Consider the following 24,233-nt stretch of genomic DNA (forward strand, 5'->3'; position numbering starts at 1 on the left):
AGTCTGGGTGAGGGATGGTAAGGGCATGAACGAAAGCCTCAGCTTGTAGAACTAACCATTCTCAGTGACTTTTTGGGTAGAGTTGAAGGAAAAATTAGAAGAGTTCAGGGTGACTTTCAGTTCCTGGCTTGAGTAACTGAACACAAATTTAAGAGCCATTTGTCATTACAGTTCTCGGTGGCTAACGTATATCAAGCACTTGCTATAGGCTAAGAGGGTGTTAGGCACTTTATATGCATCTTTTCAGGCATCTAACAATGAAGCAATGAAGTAGCTACCGTTACTACCTCCATTTTATAGAAAGGAGAAATAGGTTTATGGGGTGAAGCTGCTTGCCCAGGATCACAGAGCGTGTAATGTAAATGGTGAGCTGTCTGACCTGAAGCCTGTATTCCTTTAGGAGTGGTCGGGCTGCCTTCTAGAGACTTGGAGGTTAGGCAGCAGGGAGTCCTGGAGAAGACACAAGTTCCCATCTCATTCCTGTGCAGTTGAGTGGCTAAGGGCTCTAGGTTCAACAGTCTTCAGACTACTGATTGGTTGAACCTAGAGCCCAGGAGAAGGTTTAGGTTAGAACTACAGATTTGGGAGTCTTCAATGTTTAATGGATCATTAAAGCCATGGTCCTCGATGAGCTAACCAAGAGGGTGGTAGGAAAGTCAACAGGGATATACCAGAATGGAGGAGCCTGCAAAACCAGAAGGAAAGAAAAAAGAAGGCAAAGGGGGAGAGCCCCAGGAGAAGCTAGAGCCATGTTGAAGAAACGCAGAAGGAGTAAGTTGCAGAGAGGCCTCAGGGAACAGCAGCCAGCGCCAAAAGCAGAGAGATGAGGACTCTCAGATGTAGCCATCCTTGAGAGTGAAGTGCAAAGCATTTCTGCAGGTGGAAAGTGGTTGCCCTGGGGGGTAAGGAATAAGTGGGAGAAGGAGACACCAGGAGTGTGGAAAGTGTGATGTGAAGACAAGCAAAAGGATGCCGTGAATTTAAGGTGGAGAAGAGGTTGGGGGCAAGGAGGAGGGACACCAGGAGTAAAGACACCCCAAGAGAGATTGCTTCAGGGAGTGAGGCAGAGAGGAGCTGGACAGGGCCAGTGTGAAGTCACCACAGAACTAGAGGCCTCATGAGCACGGAATGGCCATTACAGTTTGATGCCCTTCTTTGATGAAAAAAAAAATTAGATATAAAATACATAGTAAGACTCTACTTTCTTATTAAATGAAGGCTCCAGAAAGAAATTTGAAGATGCCAGAAGAAAACACACCAAATTTACAGTGTTCTGGATCTAGCCCTGTCTTGGGGGCCTTCATCCGATGAGCTCTGGAGCTCGGGAGCCATGGAGGTGTGGATGCCAGCCCCTGGGTCAGCCCCGCTGGGCCTCCCTGCAGCTTCCTGGGCTCCCAGACTCCTGCCCACTAGCTGCTTGCAAATGTCTGCTGGGGGAAACCGGGTAACAAAAACTGCCATCTGCTGCCCTCTGACCCCCCCTTTGGAACCAGCAGAGTGGGGAGTAAGCAGGTTATGTGGGGGCTCCAGGACGGCCTCAGTTTTATGTTTATAGTATGTTGCACTAAGGAATATGGAAGGAGATAATGTTGCGGTGAGAAGATGTTCTTTAGCTGGAAAGGGAAGCTAAATGGGTCCTCTATGGAGGAAACCAGGAGAAACTGTGGAGTCCCTCATAAATCCCATACTGAGGACCGGAGGCCACGGGAGCTGCAAGGTGTGGCTCCCTGGAGGCCTGGATGGCAGCTCCCAGGGCTGTAGGGAGAGTCTGTGGGGACAAGGAGCTAGGGCCGCTGGGTTCCTGGGTTCCCTCCGGGCAGGTGGCCTTTCCCTCCCTCCCTGCAGCCGGCAACCCCCTGCTGTGGTCCTCTGCCTCTCCTCTGAGGGCCCCTCCTGGCTGGAAGCAAACAAAAGGAAATGCAAAAATAGCCTGTGAGCCAGAGGAGGGGTCCAGGCCACCCAGGGCTTCCAGGCTGGAAGCTGCTCCCACCTGCAGGCCCAGCTGCAATCCTGGGGAGCAGGGGAGGGCTGAAAGGTTGTCAGGCACGAGGCCAGGGGGGCAGAGGATGGTGGGGGCTGGGGTGGGGGGGTTCCAAGCGAAGCCCTCTGGAGACTGGTCAGATGCTTGCTAATTAGTGCCTGGGTAGGTCATCTCTCTTAAACTGTAAAAGGGAAACGGCCCTCGGAGGAGTGGGGTGTGTACGCACGTGTGTGGGGCTGCTGTGCATGCCACGTGCGTGCGGTGTGCAGAAGAGGCGTGAGGGCGATGGGTATGTAGCTCCTCCCTGGGGGCCAGTGGCCTATGTGGTCATCAGAACAGCAGAGCCAGAGCCCCGCGAGTTTGGCTCCCCCTTCCCCATTGCCAAGTTGCCACTGGTACCCGCCCATGCGGCCGCAGCTTGGGTTTTCCACTTCAGCTGGGCCCCCCCAGTCTATCGCTGCTAAGCACCCCAGCCCTCACCCTGCCTTCAGTCCCCCCGTGCATCCCGCACCCATCCCTTGTGCCGGCACTGTTCCGGGTGGTACAGGACAAAGCAGGCGTGTCCCCACCCAGCTCTGTGGGCCAGAGCCACCCCGAGACTAGACTCCCTAACCCAGCCAGCTCCCCTCCTTGTCTCCCCAGACCCCAGCAAGCAGAGCCACTGCCCCCAACCACCAGGCTTTTAGGTCTGTCCCACCCTACCTGGGGCTCTAACACTCCAGGCCACCCCTTGTGCTCCTCACCCTAGTTCTAGAATATATAGTTGTTCGCAAAACAGCTGTGAGAAAGGCTTCTGGTGGAGCGAAGGCCTCCTGCAAGCCTGAGGGCAGTTAGAGAGGCAGAGCCCCTGGGGGCAAGAGATGGGGTCGCCTGCTGCTCACCGGGCGGGCTCCGGGGGCCTCTCTGGGGCTGGGGTGCCCTCTAGTGCCCACTGGGCAGACAGCAGCCCTCGGCCCTGGAGAGCGCTGTCCCTCTGTCCAGGGGGCGGCCTGAGGAGCTCATCTGGATGTCCCGAGCTCTGGTCCTGTCCCAAGCACTACGCCAGGGGCGGCAGACGCAACTATTTGCAGAAATGCCTCAGAAGCATCTTCCAAGTAGTTCCTGTGCTTGGCTCGGGGCTCTCCTAGCTCTTTCTGAATAGGTGGCTCTTTTAAATGCCTTGTTGACGTCCCTCCTGCTGCAGCTCAGCCCCTGTGGCAGAAAGATAGAAACCAGGGGGTCGCTGCTCCCTTGGCTAATTGAACTGCGACCTCCCCACAGCTCCTACCCTGCCCCTCTCCCTGCAGCCACACCCCCCTCCAAGCAGACTGGAGGCAGAAGGAGGAGGGAAAGGAAGAAGGGGAACATCTCAGCCTGGAGTCTTGGCCTGTTTCAAGCAGAGGAGAAGTCTTGGTGGACCAGTGAGCCAGAAAGAGGGCCACGAATTCCCCGAGGATGATCTAGGTCCCCACCTCCCCAGCATCAGGAGAGCTTTCCGCATCTTAATGCCAAGGGAGAAAGGCAGAGGTGAAGGGCAGGTGTGGTGTTGTGGTGAGAGCAAGAAGGCCAACTCTGTCATTTCTAGCTGGTGTGCAAGTGGTGTGCGTGCCCCCTCGGGGTTCCCAGCAAGACGCCCCCTCGGTGTGGCCATTGGAGAGCCCGATGGCTGGTGCCCCCGCGCTAGGAAGGCTCAGACCGTTCCTCCTAAGGATGCCAGGCCCAGAACCCTGCCTTCTCCTTTCTCTCTCATCCTGCTGCTCATTCCACACCAGGACGAGTGGCATGGGAGCAAAAAGAAGAGGGGAGGGTGCCTGGGTGGCTCAGTGGTTGAGCGTCTGCCTTCCACTCAGGTTGTGATCCCAGGGTCCTGGGAGGACCCCACAGAGAGCCTGCTCCTCCCTCTGCCTGTGTCTCTGCCTCTCTGTGTGTCTCATGAATAAAAGATTTTTAAAAAAGAGAGAGAGAGAAAGAAAGAAAGGTGACACTTCACCCGGTGAACACTCTCAAATGGGGGCACCAGGGATCAGGACACTGGGCATCCCCGACAGTAAAGGTTGCTGTTATTATTGTCAGTATGTTGTCTCCAGGGCACAGCCCGTGAGAGCATCCTTCGTCAATGGCTTCAACCCCCTTGCTTCCCTAAAGCCCTGTCTGAAGTGCCATCCTTGCACTGCCCTAAACATCTGTTGAACCTATTATGGCTCTTATGGTACGTCTTGAGAGGTGAGGTCCTATGTCTTGAGATGCAGCCTTCCTCCTCTGTGAGGCACGACACGAAATTGTTCCCTCAAGTTACTGTATTATTAGTTGATAAAAGTCTGTAACCTTAATCTCACCCTTGGCCGTCGTGATTTTTAAAAAACTGGTATCTGGGGCGCCTGGGTATCTCATTCAGTTGGGCATCTGACGCTTGATTTTGGCTCTGATCATGCCCTTGGGGTCCTGGGATTGGGCCCCATGTGGGGCTCTATGTTGAGTGTGGAACCTATTTAAGATTTTCTTTCCTTCTCCCCTGCCCCTTTCCTCTACAAAAAGGAAAGGGAAGGGAAGGAACGAGGAAGGAAGGAAGGAAGGAAGGAAGGAAGGAAGGAAGGAAGGAAGGAAGGAAGGAAGGGAGGAAGGGAAGAAGGAAAGAAGGAGGAAGGAAGTAAGGAGGAAGGAAGGGAAGAAGGGAGGAAGGGAAGGAAGGAAGGAAGGAAGGAAGGAAGGAAGGAAGGAAGGAAGAAGGGAGGGAGGGAGGGAGGAAGGAAGGAGGAAGGGAGGAAGGAAGGAAGGAGGAAGGGAGGGAGGAAGGAAGGAAGGAGGAAGGGAGGGAGGGAGGAAGGAGGAAGGGAGGAAGGAGGAAGGAAGGGAAGGAGGAAGGGAGGGAGGAAGGAAGGAAGGAGGAAGAAGGGAAGGAGGAAGGAGGGAGGAAGGGAGGAAGGCAGGCAGGCTACATGCCATGTATCTGCTTCAGACCTTTTCCCCGCCCAGAAAGGACTCACCGTTTCTGCTCGATTCACATGGCCGCTGCCCCTTCCAGCGGCTCTCCGGCTCTCTGTCTCTCGGTTCTCTGTCTCTCCGGCTCTCTGTCTCTCTGTCTCTCCGGCTCTCTGGCTCTCCGTCTCCCCACCAGCCCTCCCGTGACTAAGCGCCCGCAGCCCTAGTTTCAGCAGCAGACGCCCCAGGCCCTGCTGAGCGCAGAGTAATAGGTCCCGCTTGGGGCCGGTACACCCCCCACACACCCCCACCCCCCCCACAACCCCACCCCCCACACCACCCACACCCACACCCCCCACACCCCCACACCCCCCACGGCCCCCACACCTGCCAGGACAGCATCTGTTGCCCGGAGCACTAGGCCAAGCACCGCACCTGGGCTCCCACGCTTGGGTTTTAGCTCGATGCCCTAAGGCCTGTTACCCCAGGAACGGGATAATCAAATTCTGCCTGCGCTGTGACTCCATGACGCCTTCCAGGTGTTGCTCTCAGGTGCCTCCTGATTACCCGTGAACGGACTGACAGGGGGTCCCTCTCTCTGCTCAAGTCTGAGGCCTGAAGACCTGGTCAGTTAGGCTCGTGTCCCGGTGCCATCTGCGAAACCCCAGCACTGATCTCAGAGTTCCCATTGCTCTCACCCTTTTTACTGTCCCAGGGCTTTTTTCCTTCCTGCAACAGAATATTCTTCTCCGTCCCACTTATGTTTAGTTTCTCATTTCATCAACAGCATTTTAAGGACTCCAAACAAGGGGCGCCTGGGTGGCTCAGCCCGTGAAGCGTCTGCCTCGGGCTCAGGTCATGGTCTCGGGGTCCTGGGATCCAGCCCCACCTCGGGCTCCCTGCTCAGCGGGGAGTCTGCTCGTCCCTCTGCCCCTGCTCCCTGCTCCTGCTCTCTCTCTCTCAAATAAATAAATACAATCTTTAAAAAAATAAAATACAATTTTTAGAAAGGACTCTAAACAAATCACAGCCTCTCTTGCTGTCCCTTATCACACCCTTTCCCCCAAGTCTTATTCACACTCACACACACCCCACACACACGTGCACACGCTTGCGCCTTTGTAAAATCTCTGGCCGCTCTCTCTGACTTCTCTCAGGTCTTTGTTCTGTCTCCCCAGGAAACCTGCCTTGTCCCCATCTGTCAGTGGGACGTAGCTCACATTATGACTAAGGAGCACAAGACACATCACAAAGTGTGGCATCTAGAGTCATCCAAGGACACTAGAAATCACCTAAAAATACAACTCCCTCCTTTTACAGATGAGGAAACTGGGACCCAGAGAGGGAGAGGCACGGAGCCAAGGTCCAGAAGCCATAGCGGCTCCATAGGGACAAAGCTATGCCTAGGCAAAGGAAGGCCTGGGGCTCTGAAGTGGGTGTCACTTGCCTGTCCCCTCGACACCCCCGCCCCCGTTCACTTCTGACATATCCACGTGAGCAACCACGTGGGCTGCTCATGTCCGTTCTCGCCAGACCTCTTAAACACCTGCTGGTTTCACTGTGCGCCTTCACCCCCACCTCCCCGTTGCGTTCCAGCATTTCCTTTAAGACACAGCTCAAGGGCTACTTCTTCCCAGAATAAAGGACTTCGAGTTGCCCTAGTTGGTATCAACTTCCTGCGCTGTGTATTCAGTGTGTCCTGTGATAGTATGTGCGTGATCCCAGAACACCTGGGATGGAGATTCCAAGTACACCGTAAGCCCCGAGAAAGGACAGATCGTGCCTTCTGCGTACTTTGCACACCCACAGCAACTTCCAAGATACCTGGTGCATGGCTGGGGTCCCATGTACCTTTATCCATCAGATGGATGAATCGGTTTGATACTAGGAGCGATTTAAGTTGCTGACTTCCGAGCCAGAGCAGAAAAGGGCCGGCGCAGTTGTGTGTAGGTTCTGAAAGTCGGAGAGCCTGGAAGCGCTGCGAAGAAGGGCGCGTCTAGGGGGTCATGAGGGCACAGAGGAAGGGATGGAGGTAAGAGCTTGTAGAGAAGCCGCCGGGTAGGCGAGGAGTATCCCTGGCCCTGCTGCTGTGAGGACTGACCCACCCCCATGGCCATACCCAGAGCTCCGGGCCTCACGGTGGTGGGCCTGGGAGGGCTGAGGCCCGACGAGGCCCCCAGCAGGTTCTGTTCTCCCTGGGCCTCCAGTACTAATCGCTGTGTCTTCTGTGTCCCTCCCTGTCTCACCCCAGAGCCGAAGGACGAAGTGGAGGTGTCGGATGATGGTGAGTGCTGGCCTCCTGTCCTCAGGTAGACTCGAGGGGTGGAGAGGGCTCGAGAGGAACCTGATGGCTCATGCTCACCCCACCCCCACCCTGCAGATGAGAAGGAACCTGAGGTCGACTACCGGACAGTGACGGTCAACACTGAACAAAAAGTGTCCGACTTCTATGACATCGAAGAGAGACTAGGCTCGTAAGTGGGATGGGAAGCGCCTTTCGGGTCCCCAGGGTTGGGGTGGTGCAGGTCCCATCGTTGAATTCCATTGCCTTTCCGTTGCCGCCTTCCCACGCTGAACCCCCCCTGCAGAAACAGGTGGCACTGACCCTGTCAGCACCCCGCCAGAGCATCCCCACCGGGGCCCTCTCGGCTGCCGCTTGTGCACCTGGCTCAGCTCCACGAGGCTGTTGAGCAAGCCCCTTCCTTCCCTGGGCCTTACCCCACACGGGCTGATGAGGCACTGGATCTGGGTCGGACCATGTGAGGTCACCTTCCGTGTCACCTGTGGGAGTGAGTCGAGCCTGATCCGTCTCACTGTTCCGCAGTTGTAGCTTTAGGCATCAGGAAAACGCACCCCCTTGAAAGGCACAGCTGCTCAGCTCTGCTCACTTTATGACCCTGGTCCACACTGTTTGCTCTGGCCCTGCCCTGCAGTGTGGACGTCCTAACCCTGAGCCCCCTCCAGCAGCAGCAGCACCCAGGGCTGTCTGCCCCACACTAACTGTCCCCAGAGGAGCACAGTGGAGCCCAAGGGGGTAGGGCTCGGGTTTGATTTCCAGGAGGTTTCTGGGAAATAAAGGAATGACACCAACCTCACAGCAGTTGCATACAAGGAGTCTGCACCCCCCTCTCCCTCAGTGGATGGCAGGGGCCTTCCTGGGCGGTCTCCAGGTGACCCGTGTGGACCGTGGAGCAGTCCACTCAGAACATCTCTATAGTCCGGGAGGACTTCGTCCCCCCGACTTCATAGGACTGTCTTCAGGGAAGGGGAGGGAAGTCCTTCAGCCAAGGTGGAGGCCTCAGCCCAAGGAAACCATAAGCTCGGAAGAGCAACAAGCCTGGGCGGTATTTGGGTGGGGACGTGGGCCTGGGCGTGGGCTGAGGTTGACAGCCGAGGGAGAGTGGGGCTGTCTGTGTTGGAAGTGCGCTTCGGGACCTGGAGCTCGGGCCGGCAAACTTAGAAAAGGGCCTTTTCTGGCCCTGTCTAGACTAGTCTAGGTTCCGTGGGGCTTCCGGGCCACATGGCAGCTACCACTCTGCCGCTGAGATGCACGAAGGGGCCGGGGGTACTATGCCCACGGATGGGCGTGCTGCGTTCCAGTAACATTTTATTTATAAAAAGAGGGGGGCTTGATTTCTCCCATAGGCCCTCATTTGTCAGCCCCAATTTCGTGGAAAGCTTGACTAAATTTGCCTTTTCTCTCCCGCTCCTTCCATTTGCAGTGGGAAATTTGGACAGGTCTTCCGACTTGTAGAAAAGAAAACTGGAAAAATCTGGGCAGGGAAATTCTTCAAGGCATATTCAGCCAAAGAGAAGGAGAATATCCGGCAGGAGATTAGCATCATGAACTGCCTCCACCACCCAAAGCTGGTCCAGTGTGTGGATGCCTTCGAAGAAAAGGCCAACATCGTCATGGTCCTGGAGATGTGAGTGGTTTGCCGTGGGCCTGGGAGCCCCTCGTGAGGCTCCCCCGCTGCCCACACCCAAGCCCCTCCGACCTGAGGCAGAGAGCCGCGCAGGTAGGGCTGCGGCATGCAAGACGCTCCCCACCCCGCCCCTGTGGCCCGACGGTCCCCACTCGGGAGAGCAGAGCTGTACACAGTCGCACCCTAACTGCTGACCACCAGCCCGCAGCAGCCCCTCCCTCATTTCCACAACCATCTGGCAGGTCTTTGAGGACCCCTGCCCCCTTTTCACCCGCACCTCCCTGCGAACGTGCCAAGGTAACCCCAGGCTCCTTGGTCTCGTTCAGGGGCATTCTGACCTCGGGGTGACTTCGGAGTAGAAGGGGAGGCACAGGGCAACTTCCTGAATGGCCTTCAAAAGAAGAGGGGCCCAGGGCTGGGGGCCTGGGGTGTGGGAGTGTAGCCCTTGCTCCTGTCTCGCTGTGCTCCGCAGGCCCCCACTCTGTGCTTGTTTGTACTCTTGACTACTCACCAGAGAGTAGAGTTTTTAGGGCTGGGTGGTTGTTGTTGTTGTGTGTGGTTTTTTTTAAGATTTTATTTATTTATTCATGAGAGACACACAGAGAGGCAGGGACACAGGCAGAGGGAGAAGCAGGCTCCATGCAGGGAGCCCGCCGTAGGACTCGATCCCGGGTCTCCAGGATCACGCCCTGGGCCGAAGGCAGGTGCTAAATCGCTGAGCCACCCGGGCTAGGGCTGGGTTGTATATGGGCAGGGGCATGGATCCGATGACCTCCTGCTAATGCTTTCCTGGAATCCGCCGATTCCTCTATCTCAGCCCTGAGCTGCTGGCATGCGTGCACACACACACGTGCACACATATAAACACAGATGCACACGCTGCTGTCAGTAAGCCAGGTGTCCTCTGCAGCGGTGGCCGTGTGGTTCAGAGTTCGCTTTCCTTCTTTTCACCAGAATTTTTCTTTTTCAACATGATACGATGATGTCAAAAAATGTAAGGACATACACAATGGACAGTTCCATTCCACCCCCTGTCCCTCATCTACTCTGTTTCTACCCCCAGCACTGCGGCCAGAAACTGTTTTCATTGGTTTCGTTTCTGTCCTTCCGAAGTTTTTTTATGAAAGCAGAAGCAGATATGATTTTTAAAAATTTTTTAAAGATTTATTCATTTATTCATGAGAGACACAGAGACAGAGAGAGAGAGGCAGAGACACAGGCAGAGGGAGAAGCAGGCTCCATGCAGGGAGCCTGATGTGGGACTCGATCCCGGGACTCCAGGATCACGCCCTGGGCCGAAGGCAGCGCTAAACTGCTGAGCCACCAAGACATCCCGCACATATGATTTTTAAAAAACGTTTCCCACCTTTTCACGCAAAGGCAACTCATATTCACTATTCTAAGATATCTTTTTGTAAAGATTTTATTTATTTATTCATGAGAGACACCGGGAGAGGCAGGGACACAGGCAGAGGGAGAAGCAGGTTCCACACAGGGAGCCCGATGTGGGACTTGATCCCAGAACCCCAAGATCACACCCTGGGCCAAAGGCAGATGCTCGACCAGTGAGCCAGCCAGCCATCCCCATTGTCACTAGTCTAAATTTTTGCTTCTTTTCGTTCACCGGTTAGGAACATATCAGTTGCTGGTGAGCTTGCCTCCTTCCCCACTGCTGCACGGGAGGTGCTTGTGTGCATAAGGCACAGTTGACTCCAGCAGGTCTCCTTCTGAGAGGAGGTTGCACGGTCTCCAGGCCTTCGCTTTCCCAAACAAGCGGTGTTTGTAACCTTGTACGTGCATCTTCTCACCCATGCCTGGGTACATCTGTAGGATAAATTCCCCGAAGTGTGGGCGTGCTGGATCAAAGAGTATGTTCATTTGAAATTTTCAGAGCTGTTGTGAAACTGCCTCCAGCATCCTTGCGTTGCTTGTCCTGAGCTTCACGGACCTCAGTCCTGGGGGGAGGACTCTATCATAAACACCTCCCTTCCCAGGAAAGGTGAGGCCAGGGAGGTCTCCCCCAGGCTTGCGGTGTGACTCTTCTCCCCTCACCCTGTGATCGCTGTGGCTCATGTGCCTTTGGGAAAGCCAGAGTGGGCCGGGAGCACAAACTCCGAATACAGTGTGAGCATGAGAAGCCTCACGCAGCCCCAGCTCTGCCTCTCCCTTCCTGCGTGGCCTTGAATGAGCTGCTCGGCTTTGCCAATCCTTAGTGTAATGATCATCAGCAAAAGGGGCGGGGGGGGGGGTATAAGCTGCCTCGTGCATAATGTGGGGATTAAATGGAGTCACGTATTCAGGCGTCGTGCTCTATAATCCGGACTTATTCTTAGTAGCATGATACAGTGACTTCTTCTGTGTCATGGTCTTTTTTTTTTTCTCCCATTTGAAATTCTTTGGTGAGCATTTTTTTTTTAACACACAACGAGGTGTCGTAGAGCAAAGCCCTACCGTTCAGGAAACCTGGAGTCGGTTCCCGTTACTGCTGAGCTGCGATTTTGTCATTATTAAATCCCTCCAGCGAGGAGGCGTGTTTGGATCAGACTCCCTTTCGGTTCTAAGATTCGACACATCTGTGGAACTGTAAAGGACTTAAAACCTGCACTGGTGTCTTAGAATCTGCTCTCAATTGGAGAACTCACCTCCCCGCTTTCGGGAAGGAGTGTCTGTGGCCTCACTGATCCCTTCCTCGCAATGGCCCTGTGGGCTTGCAGTGCTTCACATTTATTCCAGAACAGGTTGCTTGGTCCAGGCGGTGTGGGCGTGCAGGGACATGTGAAGAAATGTCTCATGTTTAGGAGTTAAGCCTCGGGCAAGTTTGTGAGAGGGTGCGGGGAGGGGGGTAGAGGCAGCCAAGCCTGGGTGAGGCCGGGCGGCAGCACCAGTGGGCACAACACCATACTTAGCGTGGAACTGGGAGTTGGCAAGCCGGATGGAAAAAGTCGAGAGAAAACGTAAGAAGGCTTCAGCTGGCCTGGCTTTCGTCCCTCCTCCCCACGCCTCCCCTGTGGGCAGGAGCAAGTCTGACAGGCACAGATGCCAGCCGACTCTTCTGCACTTGGGGTGAGGGGCTTGGCCCTTGATAGGAGCTCACCCAGAGTGGGGGTGCGCTGGCCCTCCATCTGGACGGCCCTTCCTGCCTAAACGGACTGGGTTAGCCCTGACAGGGCGCAGGCGGGCGTCCATGGGCCCAGGTAGCTCTTCCCCGTGTTCGATAGAGATACTGCGATGGAGAGAAGGACAGTGCCTGGTGATGCACAAAAAGTGAAAATGTCCTCCAGGGTCCCCTCGTTCAGTTCAGCCGCCGCTGACACAGTGAGAAATCAGAAGCAACGTACGTCTTGAGCCTTTCTGACCTCAGCTTATGGGACCAGCCACAGGCCCCCATCTTTATAGCAGCGTTGCCCGGACACAGGGCTTCCCTCGAGCTCCTTTGGAGTGCTCAGTACGAGTTAGGCTGAGTCACCCACCGCCCACCTCACTTTTGTGCTACCATTGGCAAAATTTATCACAGAATTTCCGGCTGGCTGCCATGAGACAAGGAGTGGAGAGGGTCTGGGTATGGAGTCCCCCGAAACACCATTCCTCCCAGCTTCCGGTGAGGGCCCGCCAAAGTCTACATTTTGGGGCAGATAAACTTGATCCCTTGGGATTGTGTAGCCTTGGTAATAGGTGTTCATTCACTCATTCACTCACTCCCTGTTCATTTACTAAGCATAGGTTTCCCCTGGCCCAGTCTTGGCGCTTGGCATGATTCCATCCCTGTGGGTGGCAGCTTCTTTCCACCCATAGTCTTAAGTATTTGGAAGCGAAACCTATGTAGAACCATTAATCCTGTTTCTGTAATCCCTTCCATCCTGGGAAATGGACTACGGGAACTGCTTTCAGACTACGTTCAGATGTATCTGAATAGATTTGAAGCTACTTAAACTTCTATTGAATAGGTTACCTCTAGAAATGCAGTAGCAATTACCTCCATGGCTCAGATTTCTACTACTCATTGCCTTAAATATTCCCAAGGGCACTGCAAATAATGGTTGCTTGCTTTTCCAGAATATCTTAAATTGAAAAGCACGCATTTTTGGGGCAGGCACCTTGTCAGTGCCAGATATTGCCAGGTATCAATAAAGGGCTTAGAGATGAGCCAGACCCTTCCCACACATGTTCCCAAACAACGTTAAGCCAAGGCGGACCCGATACAAAAAATACACAGAAAAGACTGTGGAAACCCAGCGATGGAAAGACCATTTCATATGGGGATATTGGGAGCGACCTCTCAGAGGAGTTTCTTAGTGAATTTCAGCTGGCCTCCCTGGGGTGGCTCTTGTGTAAGCCAGTATTTCCCAAGCTTGCCCCAATCCTAAGAATGACACATATTAACATATGGGTTCTCAGGCCCCTCCTGAGATTTTCTAAATCAGAATCTGCAGGGGAAGAGCTTGGGAGTCTGTATTTTCAACCAGGGCCCCAACTGACTCTTTAAAATAATAATAATAATAATAATTAATAATAATAATAATAATAATAATGTAATTAACATTATTGAGCACTTGCTATGTGCCAGGCCCTCTTCTAAGCACTTTACCTGTGTTAATTTGCTAAGTCTTCATGGCAACCCTGTGAGGCGGTACCGTTTTTATCTGCACCTTCCAGATGAGGACATTGAGGCACAGAGATGGTAAGGATTGTGGGAGGCCTGAGAATGGAAATTTGAGTTTGGCTGGGAGCCTTGGTGGAGAGCAAGGGAAATGGAGGGCTTGAGGACAGAGGTGCCACCTGCTGGGCGCCCAGGGACCTCCTGCTCTGTTGGTGCTTAGGGCGTCTGTTCTCGCACCCCAGGGGTCGCTGGCACAGCCTGACCTTTCCCAGCTCAGCCCCCCACCCCCAGGAGAGTGTCAGCCTCGGGAGGCCCACGGAGGCTGCGGTGGGCTGGGCCTCATGCTGCGCCCCAGTCTGTCTGTCCCTCAGTGGGTCACTGACAAGATCCCCCGCACTCACCACACGTTGTGAAATGGTCATGAATGTGTGCTGAGCACCTACTGCATGTCAGGCTTGATGTTTTACTAAAGCATCCTTCAGTTCCTAACAAGTCTAGGTGGTAGGGACAGGTAAGGAGACCCGGGGCTCAGAAAGGTTAAGTAACCTGCCCCAGATCACACAGCTTGTAAAAGGTGGGGGACAGGATCCACACTCACCTCTTTCCCTTCTTCATGATGGCTCTTCTTAGAAGAGAAAAGCCTCACCCCTGCCCCTCAAAAAAAAAAAAAAAAGGAAGGCCCTTGGAAGAGGATGGGCCCAGAACAAAGCCTACCTACCCTTGTTCGGCTGGTGGACGTATAGGCCATTGCAGAGAAGAGCTTACTGGTGGTGGTTGGATGCTATAAAAGTCACCAGGGAGAGGCTTTACACTTTCTGAGCAGCAAGGAAGGCAGGTGGATCAGAGGACCGGACAGGGGAACAGAAAGGACCCATGTGACTCAGGTGCAAGGTCATGCATTTGCACCGAAGGCCACTATGCTGGCCCGTGGTAGCCTCTGGGCCAGTCCCCAGTAGGAGATGCCAGTGTGGGCCCCAGAGACGCCATGGTCAGGATCCAGAGTCTTAGTGTAACGGGTTACAGTCCATGGATTTTGAAAATGTGCCGAGGCTCCGGGTTATTGAAGCGGTTGCCGGCCACGTGCAATATGCTCACGGCTGCTGGGACTAGTTCAGGCTCTGACTCCCTCGGACTAGAAGACGAGACTGGAGCCCAGCAAGGAGCCCTTACGCATCCGTAGGCTTTCGGGGATGGAGGCTGCCTGGTGGTCACCTTGTGCGGAGGAGATGGTGTCTGGGTCTCTCGGCTCCTGGTCACCTCTGAAACTGCCAGACGCTTCCCTGAGTCCCCCAACGGCTTAGTGGGTGTCAGCGGGTCCCTCGGGCGGGGAGCTGGGAGGTGCTAGGCCCTCCTGGTCGGGGGGCGCCGGGCCGGCCTAGCAGGCCGCTGCGGAGATGCGCGGCCCCCGCTGCCCGTCTGACCCCCCTGCTCCCACAGCGTGTCGGGGGGCGAGCTGTTCGAGCGCATCATCGATGAGGACTTCGAGCTGACGGAGCGCGAGTGCATCCAGTACATGAGGCAGATCTCGGCGGGCGTGGAGTACATCCACCGGCAGGGAATCGTCCACCTGGACCTCAAGCCCGAGAACATCATGTGCGTCAATAAGACCGGCACGAGGATCAAGCTCATCGACTTCGGCCTGGCCAGAAAGCTGGGTAAGGCGCCGCCCGGCCTCTGGTCACCCGCGGGGGCACTGAGCGCGGGTTGGGGTGGAAGCCTGAGGCTGTGGGCGCCGCTCGGCTCCGAGCCTGCCCTGCCCCCCAGACTCCACCTCGAGTCTCGGTCCCTCACTGACACCCCACAGGGCTGTTGGGGACTCCGTGGGCTGACATAGGCGCCCCAAGCGCTCCGCTGCTTAGCAGGTGCCAGGCCCCAGCCCTGCTGTCTGCCCCCCTCGGGCAGCTCACCCGGGGCATCGCTGGGGGTGCTGCACCCCCAGATGTCCGCACAGCCTCCGGAGCCCAGGCACGGGCCTCCCTGGTCCCTGGTGGCCCGAGGGACGAGAGGTTCGGGAGCCCCGCTCTGCAGGCCGCACCGCAGGTCCCTCCAGGCCTGGGGCAACCCCGGCCTCGCCACCCCCCACCCCCTGCCTTGGCTCTGCGGGGCCCCGGGGCCTGCCGATGAGCCCCCGGAGCTGAACCACGCGCCTCCCGGCAGCCACCTCCAGACCTTCGGAGGAGAGACCCGCGGCTAGGGCAGCTTGGGAGTGGGGCCCACGGCTTGGGCCACCCGCTGCTGGAGAGGGCAGGTCCCGGCGGCCGGGCCTTGTCTCCTCGGGATGGGACGAGACTGTCATGCTGCCCTCCAGGTGGTCGAGAATGTGAAGTGGGAAAGGCCTTATAAAACAGGCGGCAGGGAACAGAGGACACAGTGAGCATCGGAGGCCAGCACCAAGCACCAAGCATGTGTCCCCGCCCCAGCGCTGAGGCTGGTGTCACTGTGACCCCTTGGTGGGCCTGCGTCACTGCGCCATCCCCCTGGGAGAGCAGGCACAGCCAGGCCTTGTCCGTGTCCCTGCCGTGCTCGCAGGCGGCCTCCCGAACGTTCTGGTGACGGGTCCCTCTCCATCCTGGTTACAGAGAATGCGGGGTCTCTGAAGGTCCTCTTTGGCACCCCGGAGTTTGTGGCCCCTGAAGTGATCAACTACGAGCCCATCGGCTATGCCACGGACATGTGGAGCATCGGAGTCATCTGCTACATCCTGTGAGTCTCGGGGCACATGAAGGAGGGGCAGAGAGCTCCGCAGGAGGGTCCCCAGGCTGCCCTGACGTGGAAGGGGCCAGGGCGGGTCACGGTGGGGGGATCCCCCACCTCTGGGCGAGTCAGGAGAGTGGCAGCTCCTATCCACGCTCCCGCCCGGGCCAGCCCCACTCCTGGTTTCCCAGGGAAGCAGCCCGTGTTGCACTTTAAAAAAACAAACAAAAAAAAAGGATTTTATTTATTTATTGGAGAGAGAGGAAAGCTGGAGTAGGGTGCGGGAGAAGCAGACTCCCCCTGAGCTGGGAGCCTGATGCGGGGCTCGATCTCAGGACTCTAGGATCACAACCTGAGCCGAAGGCAGATGTCTAATGGACTGAGCCACCCAGCCCCCCCCCCCCCCACACACACACATGTTGCACTCCTTGGCTAGTGCTTACACCGAGACCCCATTCTGGGCCCTTCACTGTCCCTAATGCTGACCAGGCTGGGGTCTTTGGTCACCAGGGTGGGATGTGGCTGGTGCCGTGTAATTTACCCTCACTTGTGTAGATGATTCCATGGAGCCCAGGTGCCCATCTCCTGTGGGCATCATCACTGTCTTCAGAAGACAGCACCCCATCCTCGTGGCAGGGGGACCCCAACTGCCAGCTTCATCCCTGAGCCCAGTATATGTTCCACTTTTAAGCCCTTTTGATGATAGAGCCGTCAGCAGACAACAGAAAGCCACACGGTAGTTTGAATTGGGAAACCAGGTGCAAAATAGGAATCCATTTCAGTTACTAACCCTAGAGAAGAAGAGGGGAGGTCAGTAGTGTAGACCGGTGCTTTGTAAGCAGTAATACGCACGAACCATCCAGGCCTCTCCTTAGATTGCAGATTCTGATTCAGAAGGTCTGCAACGCCTAAGAATCCACACTTCTAACAGATCCCAGGTTGCTAGTGGTGCTGGTCCAAGGACCACACTTTTTAGAACATACCTTGGTGGGACCTCATGGATTTAGTCCCTGAAACTCCAGGCTGCAGGCAGTCATTAGCCTCAGAGGCAACTCCTGATCTTGTGCGGCAACGCACAGTGACGGGATGGTCCCCTGAAGTGCAGATATGCATGCATTCATCTAAAAAAAAATTGTTGTTGTTGTTGTTAAAGCGAAAGGAAAAATTTAATGTTTTCACAGAAAACGTGAAGAGGACCTAAGAATGCTTTTTGAGACCCTTGGGGTCCTCAGACCTGAGTGAGAAAAAGGCTCTGGGTGATTTTGCTGCACGGCCAGATGTAGGAGCCCCTGTGACAAAAGCTTTAGCAGAAATGGAGTGATTTTGCGTGTGTGCAGTGTGGCTTTTCCCCACGCTCGGGAGTTCTATTCTCACTCTGGCCTGTCAGGACAGCCTCCCTCAGTTAAATCTGTGCCGTGGACTCTATACCCCAGAGAGTCCTCTTCCTCCTTGCTCAGGGTCACCCCCCCCACCATCACCAGCTCCCCCAGAGCAGCAGACAAGAAACTCCCGGGCTAGGAGTGGATTTGCCTGTTTCTTCCTACGCCAGCCCTACTCCAGGAGAAAGGGAGCTAATGAGTAGTGAAATTTTTTTTAAAAATTTTTATTTATTTATTTATTTATGATAGTCACACACACAGAGGCAGAGACACAGGCAGAGGGAGAAGCAGGCTCCATGCACTGGGAGCCCGACGTGGGATTCGATCCTGGGTCTCCAGGATCGCGCCCCGGGCCAAAGGCAGGCGCTAAACCGCTGCGCCACCCAGGGATCCCTGAGTAGTGATAATTGCAGTCAATCTGTACTGCTGGCTCCCTTAGTAAATAAGGAATAGCAGAGCAGCGGGCCCAGCCACCCCTTCTTGGGTGCCCCATGCTGGACGGGGCTCACACTGGATCTCTGGCCCTGGGGGAGACACTTGAGAAAGAGTCTTGGTCAGTTCATTCTGTTCTGATACGGCTGTCCCATGGCCTGGCTCTTGTCCGTGGGTCTTCTTCACGTGGGCTCCTGTTTGATCCTCACGACAAACCTGGGAGTGAGTTGCCGCAGGGATGTGGTCTTCATTTGGCTTGGAGGTGACCAGGGCCAAGGATGTCCACACAGCTGTGGACTTCCCGCAGTCCTAGAGGGGGGCCAGCCTTCCCAGGTCCCCAGGCCTGATGGGCTGCCCAGGATACGGGACTGTCAGTGCTAACATCAGGACAGTCTGGGAGACTAGGATACTCCCTACTGGTCTCCCTACCCGTCAGGGCCTACCCTTAAATTTTTCACAGTAAACATGCCTGTGTCACCTGTACCAGATGAAGAATCCCCACGTTACTAGGGCCCCTGCAGCCCTCCTGGGGCCCCTCGTAATCACTGCCCCTCAGGGGTAACCATCATCCTTAGGTCTAACGTCACAGGTTAGTTTTGCCTGTTCTTGAACTTTATATAAGAGAAGTCATACAGGAAGATGTGTCTGGCTTCCTTTGCTCAGCATTGTTTGTGAGACCCATTGAAATTATCGTGTGTGTGGCTGTAGACTGTTCACTCTCGGCGCTGTGTAGAATCCTGCTGTGGATGGATCCAGTTGATCCAGTCCACACTGATGGGTTCTTAATAGATGCCAGTTTCAGTATTATAAGTATGCTGTTCCATGTGTTTTAGTTAACACATTTATGCATCTCTGCTGGATATTTGATCTAGAACTAGAATTATTGAGCCATTAGAGCACTTTATGTTAAAAGGCAAATTCTTTTAGGTGGAGAAACATAACAACTTGGATAAGATGTTATATTACTTTACTAGATTACTTTCAGAGCTAAGACCAGGAAATAGGGAAGAGCTTCTTGAAATAGGGAGAAAATAATTTTGATGAATGGGGTGCCATCCTGAGGGTGTTTGGCCAGCAGGGTGCAAGGAGAGGGCAGGCATATGTGGGACAGGTGTATGTGGGACAGGTGGGGGCCAGGCATGATGGACACGGGTCAGCTCTGTGGAGCCTCCTGGAGCCGCCCAGTGCCCAGGCTCCTGCACACACCACAGTGGGCTGCTCTGCCCTCTGGGATTTTTCCTGTTGTTTCTCCCAATGGTTATTCAGGACTGGGAGCTCCCCTTGTGAGTGAGCATGTGGTACCCAAAACAGAAGCTGGAGCCAGCCAGATTGCTTCCTTTCAGACGCTGCTATGCAAAATTCCAGAGCTGCTGCTGGAAGTCTCTGGAAGAGGCCCTATGGCAGTCTTCATGTTCCCTTTGTCTCTCTCTTTGGAGCTTGATTGTTGTTCTGATAGTCCCTGTCAAGGCCACCTTCCACATTTGTATCGGAGGAACACCCCCCCCCCATCTCCTTTCTGGCACTAGTGACAGTTGGGGAGGCCAGGGAATTGGGGAAATCGGTGATAACTCATTTACTATTCAACACATATTTGGTGAGCACCTCCTAAGTGACCAGCTCCGTCCCCGTAGGTTGTTCTGACTTGTTAGAGGAACTCCTCAAACCCCTCGGGGAGATCAGGGCTAATCCTGACCCAGCACTAGAGACCTGGCCTCGCTCCCTGCCCTGGGTTTTCCAGACAGAGCAGGGATTATGGGCCTTCCTACCCTCTCACCCCTGATTCTGGAAGGAAATGGTGGTTTTTCATGAATTTCCTGGAGATTCTTCCTATGTTAGCAATCTCTGCTTGGTTTCAGGAAGGGGGAGAGAGGACGGGAGTGCTCTAGGCCACACTTCAGTGTAGAAGCTGTTCTAAGCCTTGCCGCCTTTTCTAAGACCTCCTTTCCTGTTTTCCTCCCCCCTATTTTCTGAGGACTTAGTGTTCCCTTACTGCCTGCGGGGACATCAAAACCCTTCTCTGTGCCCTCCTCTCACCCTACTTCTTTTTTTTTTTTTAAAGATTTTATTTATTTATTCATGAGAGAGAGAGAGAGAGATACAGAGACATAGAGACACAGAGACACAGGCAGAGGGAGAAGCAGGCTCCATGCAGGGAGCCCAACATGGGACTCGATCCCAGGTCCCCAGGATCACACCCTGGGCTGAAGGCGGCGCTAAACCGCTGAGCCACCTGGGCTGCCCTCTCACCCTACTTCTCACCCCTAATTCCTTCTCTCTCTCTCCCCTGCTCCAAGCCAAGGTGAAGGGCAATTACTGCTCTGCATTCTCCCTACATCTTCCTACTGGGCTCAGTGACAGACTTCCCATTTCCACACATTTGTCTTTCTTTTAAGATTGTATTCATATATTTGAGAGAGAGAGAAAGAGAGAGTATGAGTGGGGGGAGGGAAAGGGGGACAAGCAGACTACCCGCTAAGTGGGGAGCCTAACACGGGAGCTCTCTTCCAGGACCCGGAGATCATGACCCGAGCTGCAGTCAGACACTTAACTGAACCACACAGGCATCCTTCAGCTCATTTGTTTAGCATCTCCTGTGGTCCAGAGAGCTGGGGCCATCTCTACCCAGAGTCTAACTTCTGGGGACATCAGCCCAGTGACATAGGGAGAAGGCCCAGTGTCAAGTATCAGGTGCCTACTCAGACTTGGGTTTAATACAGGGTTCTTCAGAGGGATCCAACAGCACCACTAATGGCTGCCTCTGGCCTCCCCACTGCTGAGCCCAGACACGCTCTCTGATTCCAGCTCCTGCAACCTCCAGGTGCCCTGGGCCCATGCCATACCCAGCCACTACCTACAGGCTTTGCTCTTCAGGAACTTGGGCTGTGGTTAGTGTAGCTAACACAGAATGTCTACTTTTTCAGTCACTGCAGAGAACGCTACCCAGTTTTCCTCTGGGTGATGCCCAGCCCCCTTAAATCTTTCCACCACTCCAGAAAATGAGGATCTGAAGACTAAAATGGGATAAAAAACTAACCCCTTCCTAAGCACTATCTGCTGGTAGATTTGTGGTCTCTTTCACTGGCCATCCATGCAGTAGGGTTATCTGCTGCTTGAAAATCACTAGGAAGAAAGTATCATATAAGAGATATTTCTGCACCCTTCTCTGTTCTGACATTCCACCCTGCAGGCAGAACAGTCTTCTGCATCAGATTCCCTAGGCGAAGTTTTACTTCACTGAGAGATTAAGAAATCAGAACTCCTTGTAGTCATGACCTTTGTGATTTATCAACGACCATTAAAAATGAACGTGAACACTACGTCTGAAACTAATGATGTGCTGCCATATGTTGGCTAACTGAATTTAAATTAAAAAATTTTAAAAATGAATGTGATGACTCTGTACACACCTGTGAATGACAATGTCAAATGACAAAAAAGTGGAGCATCCAAGAACTTGCCCACACTGATTACTGTTTTGTAAAAACCAGATGAATCTGTTGGTTTTGTTGGGGAGGGAGAAAAAAAACTTTCCTCCACCCTCTTAGGTTCTTTTCTTGGAGGCCTGCAAATCAAACTGACAAACGACAGATTAACAAGAGGGGAAAAAAAATCAGATTTAATTATGTTCATATGCATAGGAGTTCACAAAGGAATGGGATTCAAGAAAGTGTATAGAATTGGAAGCTTACGTACTATTTTAGCAAAGAGCAAGCAAGTAATTGTAGAGAAATAACTAGGCAAAGGGAAAAGGGGTTTGGGTCTTATGGAGGGGTAAGTTGTGAGAAGGTGACTAGAAAATGTGCAGTAAACAAGAGTTGTTCAGGAGGTCTGTTATGAAGATGAGTCTCCTCTTTCTGGTAAGGGAGAGGACATATTTGCAAATGGAAATTTATGTCACCTTAATAGAGAGAAATGTATGCCCTGCTTTTAGAAAGGGGAGGGCAAAGAGCTAATTGCCTTCAGCTCAAAACAATCTTTCTACCAGAGTGGCATATTTTGGAGCAGCGTACTCTGATCCCCTTCAGTTAAAAAATGAGATAACACTAGGAACACAGGGTGGTAGTTGTGTTTTTAACGCTAATCTTATTATGTTTATTGATTGACCAGCCCAACCATACGTGATCCTTATGCAAATTCTAGCAATAAAAAGCCCCAAAAAAGAAAAAATAAATTTGAAAATCCTGCCAAATCCCACCACCAAGAGACATTACTGAAATTCTGACACTCTCTTTGTCATCATGCTCTGCATATATTGCAAGTTTTATTTTAGAGACATACTCTTTAACAGGAATTCTGTGGGAGCTCGGCAGGCAAGGAGCCAGCCAGGGCTGGGGGTATTTCAGATGGATGGGCTGCCAGAGAGGAGGAGTGCCAGAGACGAGGAGGCTCTCCTCAACTGTGAACTTTACGGAGATTAAGCCCTATCTCTGCAGGATTGCAGTCCCTAATTAGGAAAGGAGGTTTATAGAAGGGGACGGCTCAGCATTCCACAGCAGGGTTGTCTGCTCTTTCGGCAGTCTTTGGAATGCTGCAGAACCTTACCCCTCTTTGTTTCAAATGGAAAATGTAAAGACAGAAGGAGGCAGGTAGCTGACAGACTAGAGTCAGGCTGCTTCTAGATGGGGCTGGCTGAGGTCACACTGGATCACAGAGCTGGGGACACCCGGAAGCCCCTAGGAATTCTAGCCCAGTACCCTTGGTATAAAAAGAGGAAACAGGCCCGGGGTGGTGGGGGAAGGAATAGCATTTAACCGTGCAGACTTAGGAGTGGTACGCTCCCACCCTTCCTTCGTTGTCATGTAACCGAGAATATTTATCCCCATGCCTTCTCCAAACAGAACGGAAATCGGTGTCTTGCATTAAGACATTTTAAGTGCCATCTGCACAACTCTGTTATTCCAAAACACAAATATATTGACTAAGGTGAGATAACTCACGTTGCAAAAGCTTTCTTCTTTTTACAAAAGGTTTCACCAGAGGGCTCCTCCCATGGCAATCTTGCCTCACAGTATTTCAGTGGGTTTGAGTTTGCAGGTGCTGTTGTATTTCATAAGCTGAGGCCTTTTGATGTAGAGGCGGCTCCGGCTCTAGAAGGGTTTGTGTTATTGTTTATGATGATGGGTTCATAAGGATTTGGGGGAAAGGGACATTAGTGAAGGCTTAATCTGGAAGGTTGATGGCATGAAGGCCCTGGATCCATCACGTGGGACTCAGGTGGGGTCAGGGCAGGACCAGCTATATGATTTGTGGGGCCCAGTGCAAAATTAAAAAGTAGAGTGACTTGTTCAAACATGACTATGACTTTCAATATGATGGCAGCAGATCATTAAACCAAGAGCGGGGGCCTTCTAAGGGCGGGGCCTTGTGCATCTATATAAGCCTGCCGCCCAAGAGGTCGCCCTAAGTCAGGCTGAATGGCAGGGGCATGGATGGTATGAGGTGAGGTACACAGACGTGAGAGATCAGGCCTGTAAACTAAATCTGTCCCACTTGCCTTTGAGATACTTCACCTTTCAGATTTCATTTGGCTTCAGTTATTGGTACATGTGTCACTCCCAAGGTCACAGACTGGTGAGGCAGTGGGGGGTGAACTGTACAGGGAGGGGCTGTGTAGTATCTGCAGTCATGGGCAGAGCTTCTTGCTACGGACCAGGCCTTGTGCCAGAGCTGTGCACCATGACTACTTCACCTTCATAGAAATACTCGTCTAAAGGAGCAGTTAAGACCTAGCTTTTAGAGATTCCTGGGTTCAGATCTCACTGACTGAATCCTTGGCCAAGTTACTTAACCCCACTCTGGGCCGTTTCCTCATCTATTAAGGTAATGACTTCCCTGGGTTCTAGGAAAGGGTGGTAGTAAGATTGAATGAATTGAATGAATTCATCTGTTGTAAGCTGTTTGCCCAGTGCCTGGCACACAGTGTCTGCTGCCGTGATGCTGTTGGTGGAGAAGGAGGAGAAAGAGGAAGAGAAGTAGAATAAGTAAAAGTGGTGACCGCTGTATAGTTTAGTAGAAAGTTCTCTGTTATATAGAGGAGGGAAACACGGCACAGAGCGATTAGGAGGTGGTCCCAGATCACCCAGCGAATGAGCAGACTGTGCTATTCCTCAGCCTTGGTATCTCTCAGGGAAGCTTTCTGGTTTGGCCTCAGAGCCTCAGTCTCACGGGGATGGACGGATCACCAAACCCATGTTGCTGCTTCGAAGTCTGCCGTTCACCCATGCTTGCTAAGCACCCCGAGCGCGCTGGGCCCTGTCATTGGCACCGGCGGGCACGATGAGGAGAGGCAGAAGGGAGCAGAGACAGCCCGGTGTGGTGGCGAGTGC

The 24,233-nt window shown here is 53.6% G+C and overlaps 1 protein-coding gene across 1 annotated transcript in view; it reads left to right on the forward strand.

Moving 5' to 3' along the window:
• The window catches only part of MYLK (myosin light chain kinase), a 181,474-nt gene that overhangs the window by 142,121 nt on the left and 15,120 nt on the right, over positions 1–24,233 (forward strand). Inside the window, 5 exon segments of the mRNA XM_055316566.1 lie at positions 7,131–7,163; positions 7,260–7,353; positions 8,602–8,805; positions 14,840–15,057; positions 15,982–16,105. Of these exon segments, the coding sequence (XP_055172541.1) occupies positions 7,131–7,163; positions 7,260–7,353; positions 8,602–8,805; positions 14,840–15,057; positions 15,982–16,105 (673 nt within the window).

Source organism: Nyctereutes procyonoides, unplaced genomic scaffold (assembly GCF_905146905.1).
Source record: "Nyctereutes procyonoides isolate TBG_1078 unplaced genomic scaffold, NYPRO_anot_genome, whole genome shotgun sequence".
NCBI classification, from domain to species: Eukaryota; Metazoa; Chordata; class Mammalia; order Carnivora; family Canidae; genus Nyctereutes; species Nyctereutes procyonoides.